Source organism: Hypomesus nipponensis, chromosome 18 (assembly GCF_054491055.1).
Source record: "Hypomesus nipponensis isolate SF chromosome 18, ASM5449105v1, whole genome shotgun sequence".
Lineage (NCBI taxonomy): Eukaryota > Metazoa > Chordata > Actinopteri > Osmeriformes > Osmeridae > Hypomesus > Hypomesus nipponensis.
This window is the reverse complement of record NC_140378.1, coordinates 10,465,391-10,481,337: the sequence shown is the minus strand read 5'-3', so window position 1 is coordinate 10,481,337 and position 15,947 is coordinate 10,465,391. Positions and strand designations below refer to the sequence as shown.

Genomic DNA, 15,947 nt, shown 5'->3' with positions numbered 1-15,947 from the left:
TGACAGTTATGCATCAGAGTTTAACTTAACTTTATTAAAACAATAGGGAACAAATGACATTCAAGTTTTCAATAAAATGTTTAACCTCCAGAAAAAAAGATGTGGCAGACAAATTAGATTTCAAATCATTCTTAAATATTAAAGACAACTGCCCAATATCCAGCTCACGATGGCCCGCTCACACTGATCAAACTGTGTGTTCATTAGCTACTGATCTGACTACAAGCCATGAATCAATTTAATGGACTAAAGAAACACAGCCATCGCTTTTGTTAAAATGTGCAAATTAAAACATTTTCCCTCAATCACTCACGCTTGCCCTCTGCTGACTATATGTACTACATTTCCAGACTGGAAAAAATAGGAAAACAAGCAATGACATTAATATGAAGACGATGATAATAATTTTTAATCTCTATACGGTTCTGATTAAGACAATGTAAAATCAAATACTCCTGTGCAAGAAATGGACTGCATCGTTTGTTTATAATCCTGGGAGGTGTAGTTGTGCAGGGCATGGGTTGTAGGCTTGTTCCTTCAAGCAGGCACGATAAGCTACGGCAGTCCTCTTCATAAGAACCGAGGGCAGTCGAACAGAAGGAAGGGTGTGCTTTCCAACTGAAGAGTCACTTCTCTCTTGAGAGTTTCCTTCAATGACCCTGCTTCTCTGTCTCTAGGTAGCTTTGCTTGCTCAATATTTACATATTTGACAAATCACATTATTGCCATTCTGCCCATTGCACGCATAATAGCAATGGAGAGTGCTATGGCTCTGTAGTACATCATCACGTGAATTCATCTCTACACTGTTCCACGAGTTGGTTTGTATGACTATGTTTTACATCAATCTTCCACTGGTGTAGATCAGTCAGTGATCAGAAACATACACTGCCTCTTTCCACAAAGTCAAAACACCCCATTCCTCTCTCCTTACATAGTGGCTACATGGATGCCTGGGGGCAGGAGAGACAGGACACAGTGCTTTCTGTGGTAGACTAAAGGCAGTCTTATCAGAGGCAGGAGGCAAAAGAGGCAGGCGGCAGTGCTTGCTGTGCTAAAAGACAGGCAGCCTGATGGTGGCCAGAGGCAGGAGGCAGTGCTAGCTGGGCTAGAAGACAGGCAGTCGGCTGGAGGTCAGAGTGCAGGCGTTGATGTCCTCCGTATGAGAGGCTCTGTGCAGTGAGGGCTCAGAGGCACTTCGGTTGATTTTAGGAAGCGAGTGCTGCAGGAGCTCAATGGATGACAGGATCTGGTCAAAACAGAGACAAATGAGAGATTGAGAAGATGTAGTCATTAGCGGGTTTCTAACCCCTGCACGTTTGTAGATCAAGTCTTGGTGTGTGTGTGTCATGTCTGAGCAGAGGGCTACCTGGGGAAAAAGTGGCCTCTCATCCTTGATCTTCTTAATGCAGTCAGCCACCAGCCTCTTCATGGCCTTAGGGCAGCCCTTGTAGAGCTTACTGAGGTCTGGAGACAGGTAGCCACGGCCCACCATGAAGATGATCTGTGACATCAGATAGAAAGAGACGGAGACGTGAGGGATTCAAACACAAAGGACCTAAGGCCAGACCCCCCATCACCACCACCCTGCCAGTGGCCCAAACCCCCCCCATCACCACCACCCTGCCAGTGGCCCAGAGCCCCCATCACCACCACCCTGCCAGTGGCCCAAACCCCCCCATCACCACCACCCTGCCAGTGGCTCACAGCCCCCATCACCACCACCCTGCCAGTGGCCCAAACCCCCCCATCACCACCACCCTGCCAGTGGCCCAGAGCCCCCATCACCACCACCCTGCCAGTGGCCCAGAGCCCCCATCACCACCACCCTGCCAGTGGCCCAGACCCCCCATCACCACCACCCTGCCAGTGACCCAAACCCTCCCATCACCACCACCCTGCCAGTGGCCCAGAGCCCCCATCACCACCACCCTGCCAGTGGCCCAGAGCCCCCATCACCACCACCCTGCCAGTGGCCCAGAGCCCCAATCACCACCACCCTGCCAGTGGCCCAGAGCCCCCATCACCACCACCCTGCCAGTGGCCCAGAGCCCCAATCACCACCACCCTGCCAGTGGCCCAGAGCCCCCATCACCACCACCCTGCCAGTGGCCCAGAGCCCCAATCACCACCACCCTGCCAGTGGCCCAGAGCCCCAATCACCACCACCCTGTCAGTGGCCCAGACCCCCCATCACCACCACCCTGCCAGTGGCCCAGACCCCCCATCAACACCACCCTGCCAGTGGCCCAGACCCCCCATCACCACCACCCGGCCAGCACCTGCTGCGATGAATCATGCCATGGTCTACCTGGTCTCTGTTGGCTATCTGGGAGTAGGGCAGCTCTCCCGTCATCAGCTCGTACATCACGACGCCATAGGAGTAGACGTCAGACTGGAAGCTGTATGGGTTGTTGTCCTGCATCCTTATCACTTCAGGAGCCTGGCCAGGCAAGAAAGAAATGAGACAAAAACTGTGTGATTTCCTGGAGTGTTTTTGTGAAGTCCATGACAAGAACTTAATATGGCGCTTTGTTTTGACGTTGTGCTTCACTCTGAGGGTTTATTAGGACCAGGAGCTCTGACTGACCATCCACAGGATGGATCCGGAGGGCTGCTCCACCTGATGAGAGCCGCTCCACCTGGCTTTGACCGTGGCCAGACCAAAGTCTCCGATCTTCACCGTAAGGCCTTCATGTAAGAAGATATATGCATTGCTGTCAAGGAAGCAGAGTTGGACTACAGGTTGTACATATGTTTCTCAAGCCTAATTTATTCTCAATTGACAAGTTTGCGCATGGCGTGGCTTAGATGTCGACAAAGACATTCTGAAGGAGCTTGACAGTAAAGGATACTGTTTGACTTCATGTCACGATGGATGATGTTCTTAGCATGCAAATAGCTGAAAAAGAAACAAATTCTCAATGAGTTGAATGTCACAATGTGCATAAATCGCAGTGGGTGCTGCCATCCCTGTTCAAGTTTGAATGTGAAATAGTATGGACTCACTCCATGCCCTGAGCTGTCTGCCTGGCAATATCAATGAGCTGGAACATCTGGAGGTTGGTCTCCTGAACGTGCAGGTGCTTGTAGAGGCTGCTCCCATCACACCACTGGGTCACAATGGCCAGGTTGTCTTTCGTCATGTAGCCCATGAACAACAGGATGTTGACATGTCGTGTCTTCCTGCAACCAGTCACGGAAAGGAAAAGGAAGTCCAAAAAACTAAGATGAGATAGCAACTTAACAAAAAATATTGGTCAAGAATTAATTAGCGGTAAACAAATCCAGTAAAGGAACGGCCATCTTCCCTTGCAGGCGGCGACTGCAGCCCCCCCCCAGGTCTTACCTCAGGACAGCCACCTCGTTCCTGAAGGCCTGGAACTGCTCTGGTGTGGGGTCAACCACTTTCAGGATCTTCACTGCCACATCCCCTGTAACCACCCAATACACAGGTCATAGAAGCATACCATTACATCACAACAGACAACTGTACTCTGGGGCAGCAATGCCATGCTGGTCTGATAGTGCTGAGGCTAACTCAAGATGACTGGCTCCAAGTATAAACTAAAGAGTAGGCTCATGCTCACCGTGCCATTTCCCTTTGTAGACAGTTCCAAAAGATCCTGAGCCAATGCGAGAGTGCAGAACTACCTCAGAGGCTTCAATCTCCCAATAGTAGCTGGAGTCTCGCTTGTCCCTTGGTCTCTGAGGAACCACAGAAAGCATAATACACAACTAATGATAAGCAACTGAGAGAACCTACTTTATGTTTGACATCAGCCTGTTTTAATAGGGCTACTATTACACCGTATGGACATCAAACTTTAACAAGTGTAGTCAAGAAACAAATTGTGAAGTTGTATGACTCACAATTTTGTTTTTCTCCTGAGAGTTGAAAGATGGAGCCCTCTCTCGCTGGGTGGGCGCAGGGGCTTTGGGCTGGGATTGGGACCACTCTGTGGGACTCTGGCTAGGGGAGTTCCCTGCTGCAGAATAAAAATGGATGTATGTCAGACAGGCTTGTACCAGAGTAGGAGGTGCAGGTGGAAAATGTCGCTGTGGTCGTATTGAACACATGTATTAGCTATCAGTGCCACCGTGAAGAACATACCCGAGTCAGGCCCACGCATTGCATCCTGGATGAATACAAAACACAAAGATGAGTCAGATTGGTCAGACTGCACTATTTGTCATTCCATAGTTGGATAGGTCTGTTGGAAGGAGAAACCTGGAAACTAGTCTCTTCCAATGTGTACCATGTTGGTGTGAACACGGCACTCAGTCACTGGGCTTCCTAACCTGGTCTGGGCTCTCTGACGGCACGTCTAAAGAGTTGGAGAAGCGGACAATACCTACTCTCCTCTTCAGCCAAAACCTCCGGCACCAGGAGCTAGGGGAGGCATTCAGGCAGGCTAGCTACTCTCCGCCAGGAAAAGAGAGCACACAGGAGGGAAGGGCAAGGAAGACAGGAGAAGAGGAAGAGGGAAAAAGAGTGAAGGAAAGGGAGGAAAGACTGAGACATACCCGGGTGTTTGTGTAAAGAACTTCAGGTGGAAATATTCCACATGGAGTGCCAATTCTAACCCTGCACAGTTAGATTCACACCCAGGTACAGAGGTATACAAAAGCAAACTAGCAGGGGAAAATCAGGATAAGACAGAAAGATGTGAAGTTTGCTACACGGTCGAAAAGAAATGGCACACACAAAGATCACACATAAACAGGGGAGTCATGCAAATCAAGCAGAACCCATTCCAGGTGGATTACTTAATGGAGAGTGGGCAGAGCAGATCACAGAGCAGAGCCAGTGGAGCATGGTTGGGATGCCTGGCATGGAAGAGAGCCAGATGACTCTCAGAGAAGGGTTATTTAAAGACAGGCTGCCTGGTCCTCCAGGAGAGCCTTGGGGGCCCTCCTGGTGTGTTGTTACCTCGATCATGCTGCTGTCGATGGGCAGGGTGGTGCTGACCATGTGGACGTTGGGCGTGGAGGTGGAGCGCTGCCTCTGGGACAGAGCGCCCCCTGTAGGGGGATAGGCCGTGGTGTAGTTGATGGCGTGAGGGGTGGAGTAGCGGTGCAAGGAACTGGATGGGATGGGATGAATATCAGGAGGAGAATGAGAGGCAACACCCAGCAGCACTGCAACTCCAATTTCATCAACCCATTCTCACAGGGGTGGGTGCCAGTTTATCTGCATTTTTGTCATATTTTGTTCCCAGCCTCAGAAACAGAAAGTCTTCGTTTCTGTTATACACATTTGAGGACTGTTATACACATTTGAGGATAGCCATCTTGATCATTGGTTATCTCAAGAGGAAGTAAGTAACAACAAGATGACTTCTGTCTATTCTGGTCATTATAAATTTGCCTGTGCATTTAATGAAACAAAGTGCAACACACTTAGAAACCAGCATAGTTATATTACAGAATATACCAGTGCTTATGTTTCAAAACACTGCCCCTCCTTTTATTTCTGGCTCGTGGTTGGGTAGCTATATTTCACTTTCAGCCTCCGTCTAGCACTAAAATGATTCTACAGCACAAAGTTTAGTTAGTATAGAAACTCAACCCAGTCACAATAATTCAGGTCATTTAACATCATTACTTCATATTACAGTCAGAATGAGACGCGATGGTGAGGCAGATGTGGGTCACTGGAGCTGACTGAGACGTCAGGTTCTGTGCTGTGTGTAACAGTTGAAAACTGTTCTCCATGTAGGAGTGACATACATCAACAGAGCTCACATTACACCACACTCAGAACAGTTTAGTGCACTTCATAAGTACAAATCCCTCCTTTGGCAGTACAGGACTAAGTTTCCAAAGAGCATTTGAGATTTCTCTGAACGGAACAATTTGATCCTGTGTGTGAGAGCTAATTTGTCAGCACTTAGAACAGTTAGCAGTGTTTTCTAACTGTTCCAAGTGCTGCTGAAACAACAGGCTCTTTTCACGCCTCTCCTTACATCAGCCCCCTGGACTGGTAAGCCCCTATAAAGCTAAAGACTTATTCAAAAACAGAATTGTTTCTATTTAAGGAACTTAAGGTGCTTTTCCGAGTACAGCTGCAACAGCTGAGCTTCAGGCAAAAATGACATTCAGTGACACTGGTTATTATGACATGTAAGTCAAGTATCACCTCCTAACTAACTCCACTCAACCTCATTTTGTCTCAATCTCTCCTATAATCTCCATAACCCTGTAACCCAAAGGTGGTGGGACATATATGCGTGATTGTGACACAGCTGGCTGCAAATCAGAAGTTGCTTGTTCAGAGTAGCCATCCCATAATGTCCAGTGGTAGCTGTACGTGGCTGAAGATGGTCATGGGCTGAGGTTTAGGCTGATAACAGGGGGTGGAACCTTACCTGCTGGGGGGGCGGGACAGGGACTCTCTCATTCTCCTGGATGTCAAGGGAGGAAGGGATGGACCACCACTTTCACCCGGTGTTGGGAATAACCTACAAAGGGAATAACCATGCGAATCAATGCTCTGTTCTGAAGGCAAGTAGGCAGAATGATATGTGTGAGTGAAAGGAAGCAGTCAAACAGCAGACCCAATCATGCGAGCCTGCTGTCACCATCAAAGTATGTCTGTACATTTTACATGATCCACTTAACTGTATTGCTACGTAAGGACAAACACATTCAGTTACACTCTAACACAGGGGTAGGCAACCCTGGTCCTAGAGAGCCGCTGTCCTGCATGTTTTAGGTGTTTCCCTGCTCCAGCACACCTGATTCAAATAAATGGTCATTACCCGGCTTCCACAGAGCTTGATAACCACCCATTCATTTGAATCAGGTGTGCTGGAGCAGGGAAACATCTAAAACATGCAGGACAGCGGCTCTCTAGGACCAGGGTTGCCTACCCCTGCTCTAACAAGATGTGGGTGCAATGTTGTGACTGCAATTGACACAGACTTTTTTCATAAAGACCACATCATTGTTCAACAAAGAAAATAGGGATTAGTAGATCTTCTCTGAATGCAGTATAAGAGCCTTACAAGAGTTGTCTGATGTTGCTCCAGTCCACGCACATTGTGGGCACTTTGGTGCTGCAATGCTCATGGAATTTGTAGCCGCATGTTTGGCAGCGGAAACCGTTCAGAAGGAACTTCTGGCAAATATCGCAGAAAGCCAACTTCAGAAATGTTTTCCGAACCTGAAAGATGATTAGGAATTCATTTGTTGATTTTCCAAGCAGGAATTTGACTGGGTACATTCTTTACAGTAACTTCAGATACATACAAAATTGTGCGTTGTCAGTGGTACGTGATCTAAAACCTCCACCAGCAGTTCTTCCCCAATGAGTGAGGTAGAATCAGTGTTCCAATCCATTCGCAACTTTTTACTGCAAAAGAAGACAGAAACAAGTGTCCAATTGGAGCATATTAAGTGGTTTTGTTTATAGACCTACTGGACAGTTACGTCCCCGAGTCTACACAAGCACAAGGCCAAGTCTCACCTCCTTTGTCCATGGTGCAGTCTGAAGACAGCACAGCACTCTGGCTGCAGCCCCCGAACCTTAAGGGCTTTGATCAAGCAGCTGTGCAGGGTCATACCTGCTCGCACGTTGACCTGGAAGGGGAAGGGGCAGAATAACACAGCTATGTCAGAATTTCTAAGCTATTTCAGGATGCCCAGTAGGCTCTGTATCAGCCTTGTTGCTTCGGCTGGCCTATCCTGCCTGGTGAGCTCACCACAGTGCGCTGCTGGTTGGGGAGGTAGACTCGGATGGTGCTGCTCGCCTTGGAGTCGGGCGCCTTGCTATCATCTGAGGAGCGCCGCTGGTAGGGGAATCCCTGGACCATGGTGGGCGAGAGGCAGGGCCCTTCAAACACCGAGTCCTTAAGGCCAAAGCCGTTGTTAAGGCTCTTCCACGCTCCCTGGAGGTGCTCCATTAGCAAAGGCAAGTGTTCTCACTGGTCTGTAACAACGAGGAAAGAGATAGAGAAAGGCGACAGTGAACACATTTCTCTGTTGCAAAGACTGCCAACATTTTCCCACGAGCCAACCACCTGAGCATTACCGCGGCGTTGCAACTCAGAACTGCAGAATCTGCAAAATCCTAGTGTCTCGTTAGTCAAGTCCAAGTGTCTCATATAGCCTATAATGTCAGAGCTGAACTCCAGTTAAAGCCCACACTATACAGAGTATACATACAAAGCTTTCTGAAGCAAAAAGAAACATTTGCAGATTTCACCCGCCTACTTGGTGTATGGAGGGAGGAGCCATAATACTGTGAGGAGTGTGGACATAAACTAATCCAGTCAGACCAAGAGAATCTCATGCCTCACCCGAGGTCAACCATGCTTTTATTGGATGCACTTCCAACTGGCCTGCTAGTCTGAGGGACAAGCCACAAAACACAAACGTTCGTTCACTTTGATACAGATATAAACCGGTCATAAAGCATGTGCTTTCCCAAAGGTCATCATCCTTGATCAAATTGAAGGCATTATGCATTGTATTCTGCTAATCACTGGGAACCTTATAAACAATACAGTTTATAACAGTTAAGTTTGCCAGCCCTAACCACAAATAGGCTGAGTCTGTGCTCCCAGATATGTTTTCAATACAAATACAGCACACTCCCTCTCTCTTTTTCTCTCTCTGACACAGTAGAAGTGTTTTACACAATGACCATACATAGATGATTTACTGATGTTTGTGGTTAACTTTAAACCCACAAAGTCCATATGTCCCAACAGAGACAAGGTATAGGACAGCTCAGTAATGATGCACTAACTAGGCCTATATAGGTATACCATAGACCCAGAGTAGTAGAGGCCAGCATGACTTTGGTGGTAGTGTTTATTATGTTTGGTTAGACAACAACCTGCATGAACATCAATGTGAAACACTACTGTGGTCAGTAAAAACTGATTCATCTGGTCAACAATGGAAAGCTTCTCATGTAGACTATTGACTGGCCTGAACATATCTACATTATTGTGTCTGTATATTGGCGATTGTCAGCAGCACCATCATCACCACAATATCGAATCATTCAGTGACTCGAACATCAAAACGTATTGAGTGAAGCAGTTGCGTATTGCTTATCAGCTTTACAGGCAGGAAAATAGGCTGGTTTGTCAAATATAGCCTATACTTCAAACTTGTTGCATTGGTTGCAAGAAGATAAAACAACGAGTATAATTTCATAATTCCTACAGTACAAAGCACAACTTAATTATTTTTTACGATAAAACCGTTTTGTAAAACATGCAACGTTATGTAGAATCTACAATTGCTTGTTTGGGCCCTTTTCTAACAATCCAAACGCAACATCAGCTTCCAACCTTTTATTTATGATTTTAAAAAACTAACTCTTATATTGCGATTATATAGCGGCCATAGAGATATGGTATCATTGACCAACGGTCATTAAATAAAAAGCACTATGAGAGCCTACTTACCAAAGAAAGTTAGAAAACCTCAGCTCCGCCATAACTTGAGGAAAAGTGAAGCCAATGACATCATCATATTTGCAACACATTCAGAAAAAAAGAAATATGATCAAAGCAAAATGTGTGAAGCTATGGAACGGTTTATAGATCCATGTATCGCACCATTCCAGTGCAAAAATGAGTATATGTCGTGAAACTCAAATGAGTATAATTAACATTCCCTTTCAGAGTGTCTTTCATTTGATCCGAACGGAAAAAGTAATACAGGCATAGCGATGGACGTTCCCAAAGTCCCTGGGTATGTGAAAGACACACGCAGATTACGCTGTTGTGGTCAAGAATTAAAAGTGCAAAAATTCTGGTCGCATTCCAATCAATATTTACGATATGCACAGAGAAGGTGAACGGGCTTGAATTCTTGCCGTGCGCCTGTCTGACGCCAGTGATTGAAACAGGACCTCGCAGTCACAACGAGTTGCAACTATACACACAGCCCATGAGAACTCAAGTTGAGCCCACTGAGCCCACCCACTCCACTAAGCATTATATTTTCTGTTGGAAAAATCTGAACAAAAAGAAGACATACCCCAGCGACAAACAGGACAGTGCTATTTATCAGACTACACGGCCCATATAGCAAAATCATAGTTGTAATCAATCATGTAATCAATAGTTACATTTAGTCAACGCTTTGATGGTATATTTTATGCACTAATACAGTAGACGGACTTAAATGAGCAAAGTTGGGTTATATCTTTCATAAATTAAATATAGATATGATGGTTTTGGTATAAATAAATACATGAACTATAGTTCCATTGTGAATTGTTCAATAGCAGAATCGGCATCAAAATAATCACAAGTGCACCATCCTCTGGTGAAGAACAAGAGTGCAGCAACTGTGGATTTTTTCCTGCAAACTTCATTGTAAGATAAAGCTTTTCAGAACATTGCCACTTAAGAATCCCCATTATGTTGGACGCAATATCGATATATGATATATGTGTATGCGACTTAATCTTCCAAAACATTTTCATATGACAAATGATTCCCCATTGGACAGGACATAGAAAATACATTCCAAATTAATTATGACCCAAAGGAACAATATTACCCATATTAAACCACTCACCATGTGTTTACCATCTTTAGTATTCCAGGCTGAGGACAAATGAAATGCCCACAAATGGTGACAATCTCAAGGATCTTATCAATGAGACAGGCTTGAGTAGAAGGAAGACAGTTAGCTTGCACTTTTCAGCTACATCACATTCCCCTCCTCTGTATGGTGTAAGCCTGATTATACAAAGCTAAATGCATTCTTATCCAGATGCTATGATGATCATACTGCGTCCTGTCAAACCATCACATTTGTCACCATCCATGTTACATCCCTATTTCAATTTTTATACTAGTCGTGGCTTGTAATAATCCTAATGCCAAAAAGCAGTAGACCAAATACTGTACATGTACAGTATAGAGAAGAAGAGGGCGGGGTTGTTCTTTAGCTGTTTACTCTTAAGGTACTCCATGAAACATCACTTGCAATATTTATGAATATGATCATCGTGTAATGCACTATTATTTATAAATTGGTCTGCATCCCACCAAAATTATAAGAACCGATGTATAATAAGTATAGTAGAAGGTGTCAGAGACCATTATAATTCTCGGAAATTGTGGACATATGTTCCTTGATTTGCAACAATGAAAGTCACCTTAAGAAAATGATGATTGCATCTTTCCCACTTATTGATCTGAACATAAGCACTCAGCAGATGCTTAAAACCTCCATGCTTTGATATTCCACTGATCTGGTGCCCAAAACGTGATGCAATCTATTTTATGAAAATGGTTCTGTATATTTAGACCTAAACTTGTGTTTTTCGGAACTGAAGCTATAGACAATCAGCTCAACAATCTTACAGAAACACTGTTGTCGCATCAGAATGCATTTGGACTGCGTTTTCTCTTTAGATTAATGTCACAGACAACCCAAACCAACTTGTGCCATTACAAGCCTATACAGTAATGTTTAATGCCCCCCTCTATAAGAATATGGCATCCTTTTAGTTAGAAAAAGATACTGTATAGACTTGAGGGTTACTTCAAGGGGCACATCCTCATATTGGTTGGCCCACAAAGGGAATGGCTTTTACTATGAATTATTCAAGTAGGCCTACGTTTTGCTATTACAAACATAGAAGTTCTCTCAATCAACCTGTAACCAAAATGAATTGGGAGAGTGGTTCCAATGGTCACATCATCACAAATTAATTTTAACTATCTCTCTTCAGTTGTTGAGGCTGTTCATAATGACCTTTGAACCATATCCCCAATCCACACAATGTTGTTTTTTATTAAAGTGAGACAATTGTTAGAGGGGAAAATTAAAATAGTACATGAGTTATGTTCATAGTGACAACTTCAGTGGTAGTAAAACTTGTTTGTGCAATACACAGTAGAAACAAATCCAGAAACTTTGGAATACTGTCTGATAAAAGTAAGGCCAAATTATTATGAAGGGGACCAAATCGATATAGCTCGTGTAAGACCAACAGGCTTACGTGATGTGTTTTTGAATGAAAATGTATGCCATAATGCAATACATTTTTATCCAGGTGTATCTGGTACTAAAAAACTAGATTAAAAAGTGTAGGCTACATTACAATGAGAGGGCTACAATGTACTACTGAGTGAGCAGTTATGCTAGCAATTAAACAAGGTAGGCTACTACACTGCATAACGTTCTGATGAAATGCACATTTCTGGCATTCCTTGCGTATCTATTTGCTCACTAAAATGAACATTTTAGGTCCTCTATGATATATATGTCAATGTGTAGGAAAATCATAGCTTCAAAACGTAAGGCCGATAAACATTTAGATTCAACCCTCACCTTCCAGGGAGCCCGCATTCGGCAGTTTCTGTCGTGGACAGGATATGATGACATTCTTGTTTACTGATTCGCCCAATCATGGAGGCGGTTCCCAGATTCTCTCGTATATGATTGGCTATAGAAACAGATTGCGCCCAAGTGAATTTTACTTGATGTAATGACACTCCTCCCTGAAACTCGTGTTCACACCGCATGTCGCGCAGCGGAGAGAGGAGGCGTAACAGCTAAGAATCACCTAACAGTAGCTAGGTAGCTAACTAAGGTAAGCAATTAATGTGTTTATTTAAGACTGCACATAGTTAGTGACTGAAATATCAACGTGTTAGAAGTCCATCAAACGGTGGTTTTAAGATGCCTAATTTTGTGATTTGCTGATGCCATTTAACGGGATTGGTTTTTGGCCTGTTCAATACGTGCAATCTGCGCGGGATTCGGGAAAATCGCATATTCGTGTATTTTACAAGAAAATCGCAGAGAAGATGTTTATTCGGAGGAGGCGATTTTTTCCCCCATTAAAGTGCAGCAGCCTAACTGTAAAATGAAACTTTGAATGGCCGTCGATGCGGCCTGGAACCCTACCACACTAGCCAACTCGCGCTAGCTGCCTAGCTTAGGCTAACTGTTGTTGGGTTGAGAAAGCAGCTGCACCTCAACGTGACAAGGCCAAAAAGCCTCCACTGATGTTTTGTCTTGTCGACGAAGTCTTTCTACTTCTACGTGAATTTATTTTAGAAATATGATGCCGGAGCATAATTAAATGGCTCCAAAAATTTACTGGTACAAATCTGGAAATTACTAGCAGTACTAAATCAATTGCCGCTGAACGTCACATGTGTTGCATTGCTAGCCACGCTAGCTTGCGACAGACTGGCCTTGTAGCCCGCATGCAGTCTATCTAGCTAGCTAGGCACGAACTTTAACTAACTACTGTACTCAAGGCGTCAAGTGTTGGCAAGCCATTTGCATTGCGTAAAAGAGGGTGAACTTTGAGACCAGGTGTATTGTAATTTTGATTATATTAGCTCGCTAAATCGAAAACTGAGAATATCAGCTAGTCTGCTAGCCAAGACAGTTCGTTAGACTAGCAAGCCAAGTCCAACCAATTACAATGTAACGTGCTTACCTATCTGATATTCCTGCCCTGCTTACTGCCTGGTTACTTATTAATCTAGCCGGTTTTTTGCGCGATTTACCGTCTGTAGCATCGTCAGCAAACACTGGGGAAAGAAGAATCGCCATGATTTCACTGCAAAGTTTATGTAAGTGAAGAGGTAGCGATTGTAGCTGGCTACTTGCTTCAGACTTAGTTAACTAAATAGCAGATTCGTAGATGGCTACCGTCATTTGCTAGTAAGGTGAACCTTTTGCTCGAGTAGTAGTACAGTCCCCAGTAGATTCATATTCCCAAGGCGTGTGCATCTACATAACTACCAGTTAATCGCACTGGTAGTTAAGTAGGCCTATTTGGTTCATTCTGGCTAGTGCTTCCTTTTAGTCTATTGACACCCCATAGTTGTATAGGTCAACAATCTACCATTTCCTAAACATTGAATCATGCTGTTAATCTGATTTGATTTCACTTTTAATTGAGTTCACCTCTACTCCTTCATTTGGAAACCATATTGAATTGTGTTTTTAACTGCCTTCTGTCAATTGTTTGTCCATAGATAATGGACATGAGCAGCAGCAGTGAGTGCTTTGGATGTGGCCGCTCTGGGCATTGGATCAAAAACTGTCCTAATGCTGGGGGGCGTGGCCGTGGCAGGGGCCGAGGACGTGGAAAGGGTACTAGATGTTTTTCAGTGCCACACCCCTTGTGAATTCGACACATTGCATGGTTCAAGAAATGTATTATAAACCAGGATTGTGACAGCTTGGTGTCCTTAATGGCAGCTCAGTGTCCATGAGCACTAAAACATGGGATTTCTGTATGTTTGCAGACCAGTTCTGCTACCGATGTGGAGAGCAAGGCCACATGGCCCGGGACTGTGAACAGAGCGAGGATGGTGAGAATATACCTTGTTGAATCGTTGAATGCTAAGTGCAGGTACTTGCAACTAGTTTGTAAACATGACTTGACCTAAACTTGACATTTTACCATGGTACTGCTAATGTTTACTAAATGGCAGAAGTACCACTAGTGAAATAATCACTGTAGTTTACAAGACTAGCAATGCACGACACAACATTTAAGAGCAGAAACTGTTCTGAACATTGAATAATAATAAATTTGTTCTGCTGCTTAGCCTGCTACAACTGCCACAGGACTGGCCATATCTCTCGGGACTGCAAGGAACCCAAGAAGGAGAGGGAGCAGGTGTGCTACAGCTGTGGCAAGGCCGGCCACGTGGCCCGCGACTGTGACCACGCCAACGAGCAGAAGTGCTACTCCTGCGGGGGCTTCGGTCACATCCAGAAACTCTGTGATAAAGTGAAATGTTACAGGTGAGCTATGCATTATTTGTGGTGCCTTAAAATCCTTTGGGGGGGTGGCATTGGCTACAAATGCACAGCCATGTTTGCCTCAAGTTTCCTTATACTAACACATGTATATTGACTGAGATCCACTGGTCCATTGTCCAACAGATAATTTTTATATTTTGTTTTCAGGTGTGGAGAGATTGGTCATGTTGCCGTGCATTGCAGCAAATCCAATGAGATGAACTGCTACAACTGTGGCAAGACTGGCCACCTGGCAAAGGAATGCACCATTGAAGCCACCGCATAATCAGTGCCCTTTGTTGCCCCTCCTTTTTTTCTGATTGATGGTTGGTTGTATTATTTTCTCTGAATCCTCTTCACTGGCCAAAGGTTGGCAGACAGAGGCTAGTCCCAGGCCAGTGAGCCTCTCGACATGTAATATGATGAAAGGGGTGAAAATATCTTTCTGCATTCAATACAAAAATGTTTGTTTAGTTTGGTAGCGGTGTAATGTATAATGCTTTGTTAAAGAACCCCCTTTCCAAGCCACTGGTGATCAGAGATAAATGAATGGGACTAAACATATGGGATATATAGGACCTCTGGGCTTGTGGAAGTGAGTCTCAGTAAGATGAGAAGTAAGAAGGGAGTAAATGGAAACCTGAACTTCCATGTAAGGTTATTTTGGTTTGTTTTAGTGGGATAACATACGAGTTGACCAAGAGAGTATGACAGGGGAAACGTTCACAACATGATGCATCTGGGCCCTACAAGCAGCTATGTGGGCGATAACAAACTACATGTTATGACAAAGTTAAATTTTGGAGGAATAAAAAGAATCTTATGTTCTTTTATAAGAATCTGTTTACAATTGAATGGAGTATCCGTAATTTAGTCCACGGTAGAGGTTTCTTTAAACCTTTTTGGGAAAGTACCTTGGAGAAAATTAGCATCAAGAACAGATCAGCAGAATTAGCAGTTATTTGGGAATGGAGAATGTTTTCACAGAAATCAAATGTTATTTTTGTACAATATCACTTAGACTACTGTAAAAATACCATTTGCTTGTACTCAGTTTTTAAGTCGGAAGGAAAATGCAACTGAAGTCCTAGAACATAGAAATGTAATTTTAAACTATCAATAAAGTTGGAGGAGCACGGGGAGGAAGCTTGTTTTTGTCATTGCATTTCTGTATATTATTAACATTAAGG

The 15,947-nt window shown here is 44.3% G+C and overlaps 2 protein-coding genes across 2 annotated transcripts; one reads left to right on the top strand and one right to left on the bottom strand.

The window, feature by feature from the left end:
* Window positions 1-9,886, bottom strand: raf1a (Raf-1 proto-oncogene, serine/threonine kinase a). Its single transcript, XM_084681115.1, has 18 exons — window positions 9,426-9,886; window positions 7,707-7,933; window positions 7,472-7,584; window positions 7,255-7,357; window positions 7,011-7,168; window positions 6,372-6,464; window positions 4,934-5,087; window positions 4,303-4,419; window positions 4,115-4,139; window positions 3,874-3,989; window positions 3,591-3,708; window positions 3,350-3,434; window positions 3,010-3,186; window positions 2,856-2,902; window positions 2,591-2,709; window positions 2,312-2,443; window positions 1,370-1,504; window positions 1-1,249 (listed from the first exon to the last, which is right to left on the bottom strand). Exons 2-18 carry the CDS (start codon window positions 7,905-7,907, stop codon window positions 1,109-1,111), a joined length of 2,034 nt encoding a protein of 677 aa, XP_084537241.1. The 5' UTR covers window positions 7,908-7,933; window positions 9,426-9,886; the 3' UTR covers window positions 1-1,108.
* A 2,559-nt stretch (window positions 9,887-12,445) lies between these two features.
* On the top strand, window positions 12,446-15,907 carry cnbpa (CCHC-type zinc finger, nucleic acid binding protein a). The gene is made up of 5 exons (XM_084681119.1): window positions 12,446-12,577; window positions 13,983-14,100; window positions 14,256-14,321; window positions 14,562-14,760; window positions 14,926-15,907. Exons 2-5 carry the CDS (start codon window positions 13,986-13,988, stop codon window positions 15,041-15,043), a joined length of 498 nt encoding a protein of 165 aa, XP_084537245.1. The 5' UTR covers window positions 12,446-12,577; window positions 13,983-13,985; the 3' UTR covers window positions 15,044-15,907.
* Window positions 15,908-15,947: the final 40 nt, after the last annotated feature.

What these genes read in the sequence shown, in the direction of transcription:
- cnbpa (XM_084681119.1), top strand. Translation starts at nt 13,986, where the DNA reads ATGGACATGAGCAGCAGCAGTGAGTGCTTTGGATGTGGCCGCTCTGGG. An exon ending in GGGCCGAGGACGTGGAAAGG is followed by an intron (nt 14,101 to 14,255) that starts GTACTAGATGTT and finishes GTATGTTTGCAG; the next exon opens with ACCAGTTCTGCTACCGATGT. An exon ending in CTGTGAACAGAGCGAGGATG is followed by an intron (nt 14,322 to 14,561) that starts GTGAGAATATAC and finishes TCTGCTGCTTAG; the next exon opens with CCTGCTACAACTGCCACAGG.
- raf1a (XM_084681115.1), bottom strand. Translation starts at nt 7,907, where the DNA reads ATGGAGCACCTCCAGGGAGCGTGGAAGAGCCTTAACAACGGCTTTGGC. An exon ending in CCAACCAGCAGCGCACTGTG is followed by an intron (nt 7,585 to 7,706) that starts GTGAGCTCACCA and finishes TTCCCCTTCCAG; the next exon opens with GTCAACGTGCGAGCAGGTAT. An exon ending in AGCAACATCAGACAACTCTT is followed by an intron (nt 6,465 to 7,010) that starts GTAAGGCTCTTA and finishes TTCCCTTTGTAG; the next exon opens with GTTATTCCCAACACCGGGTG.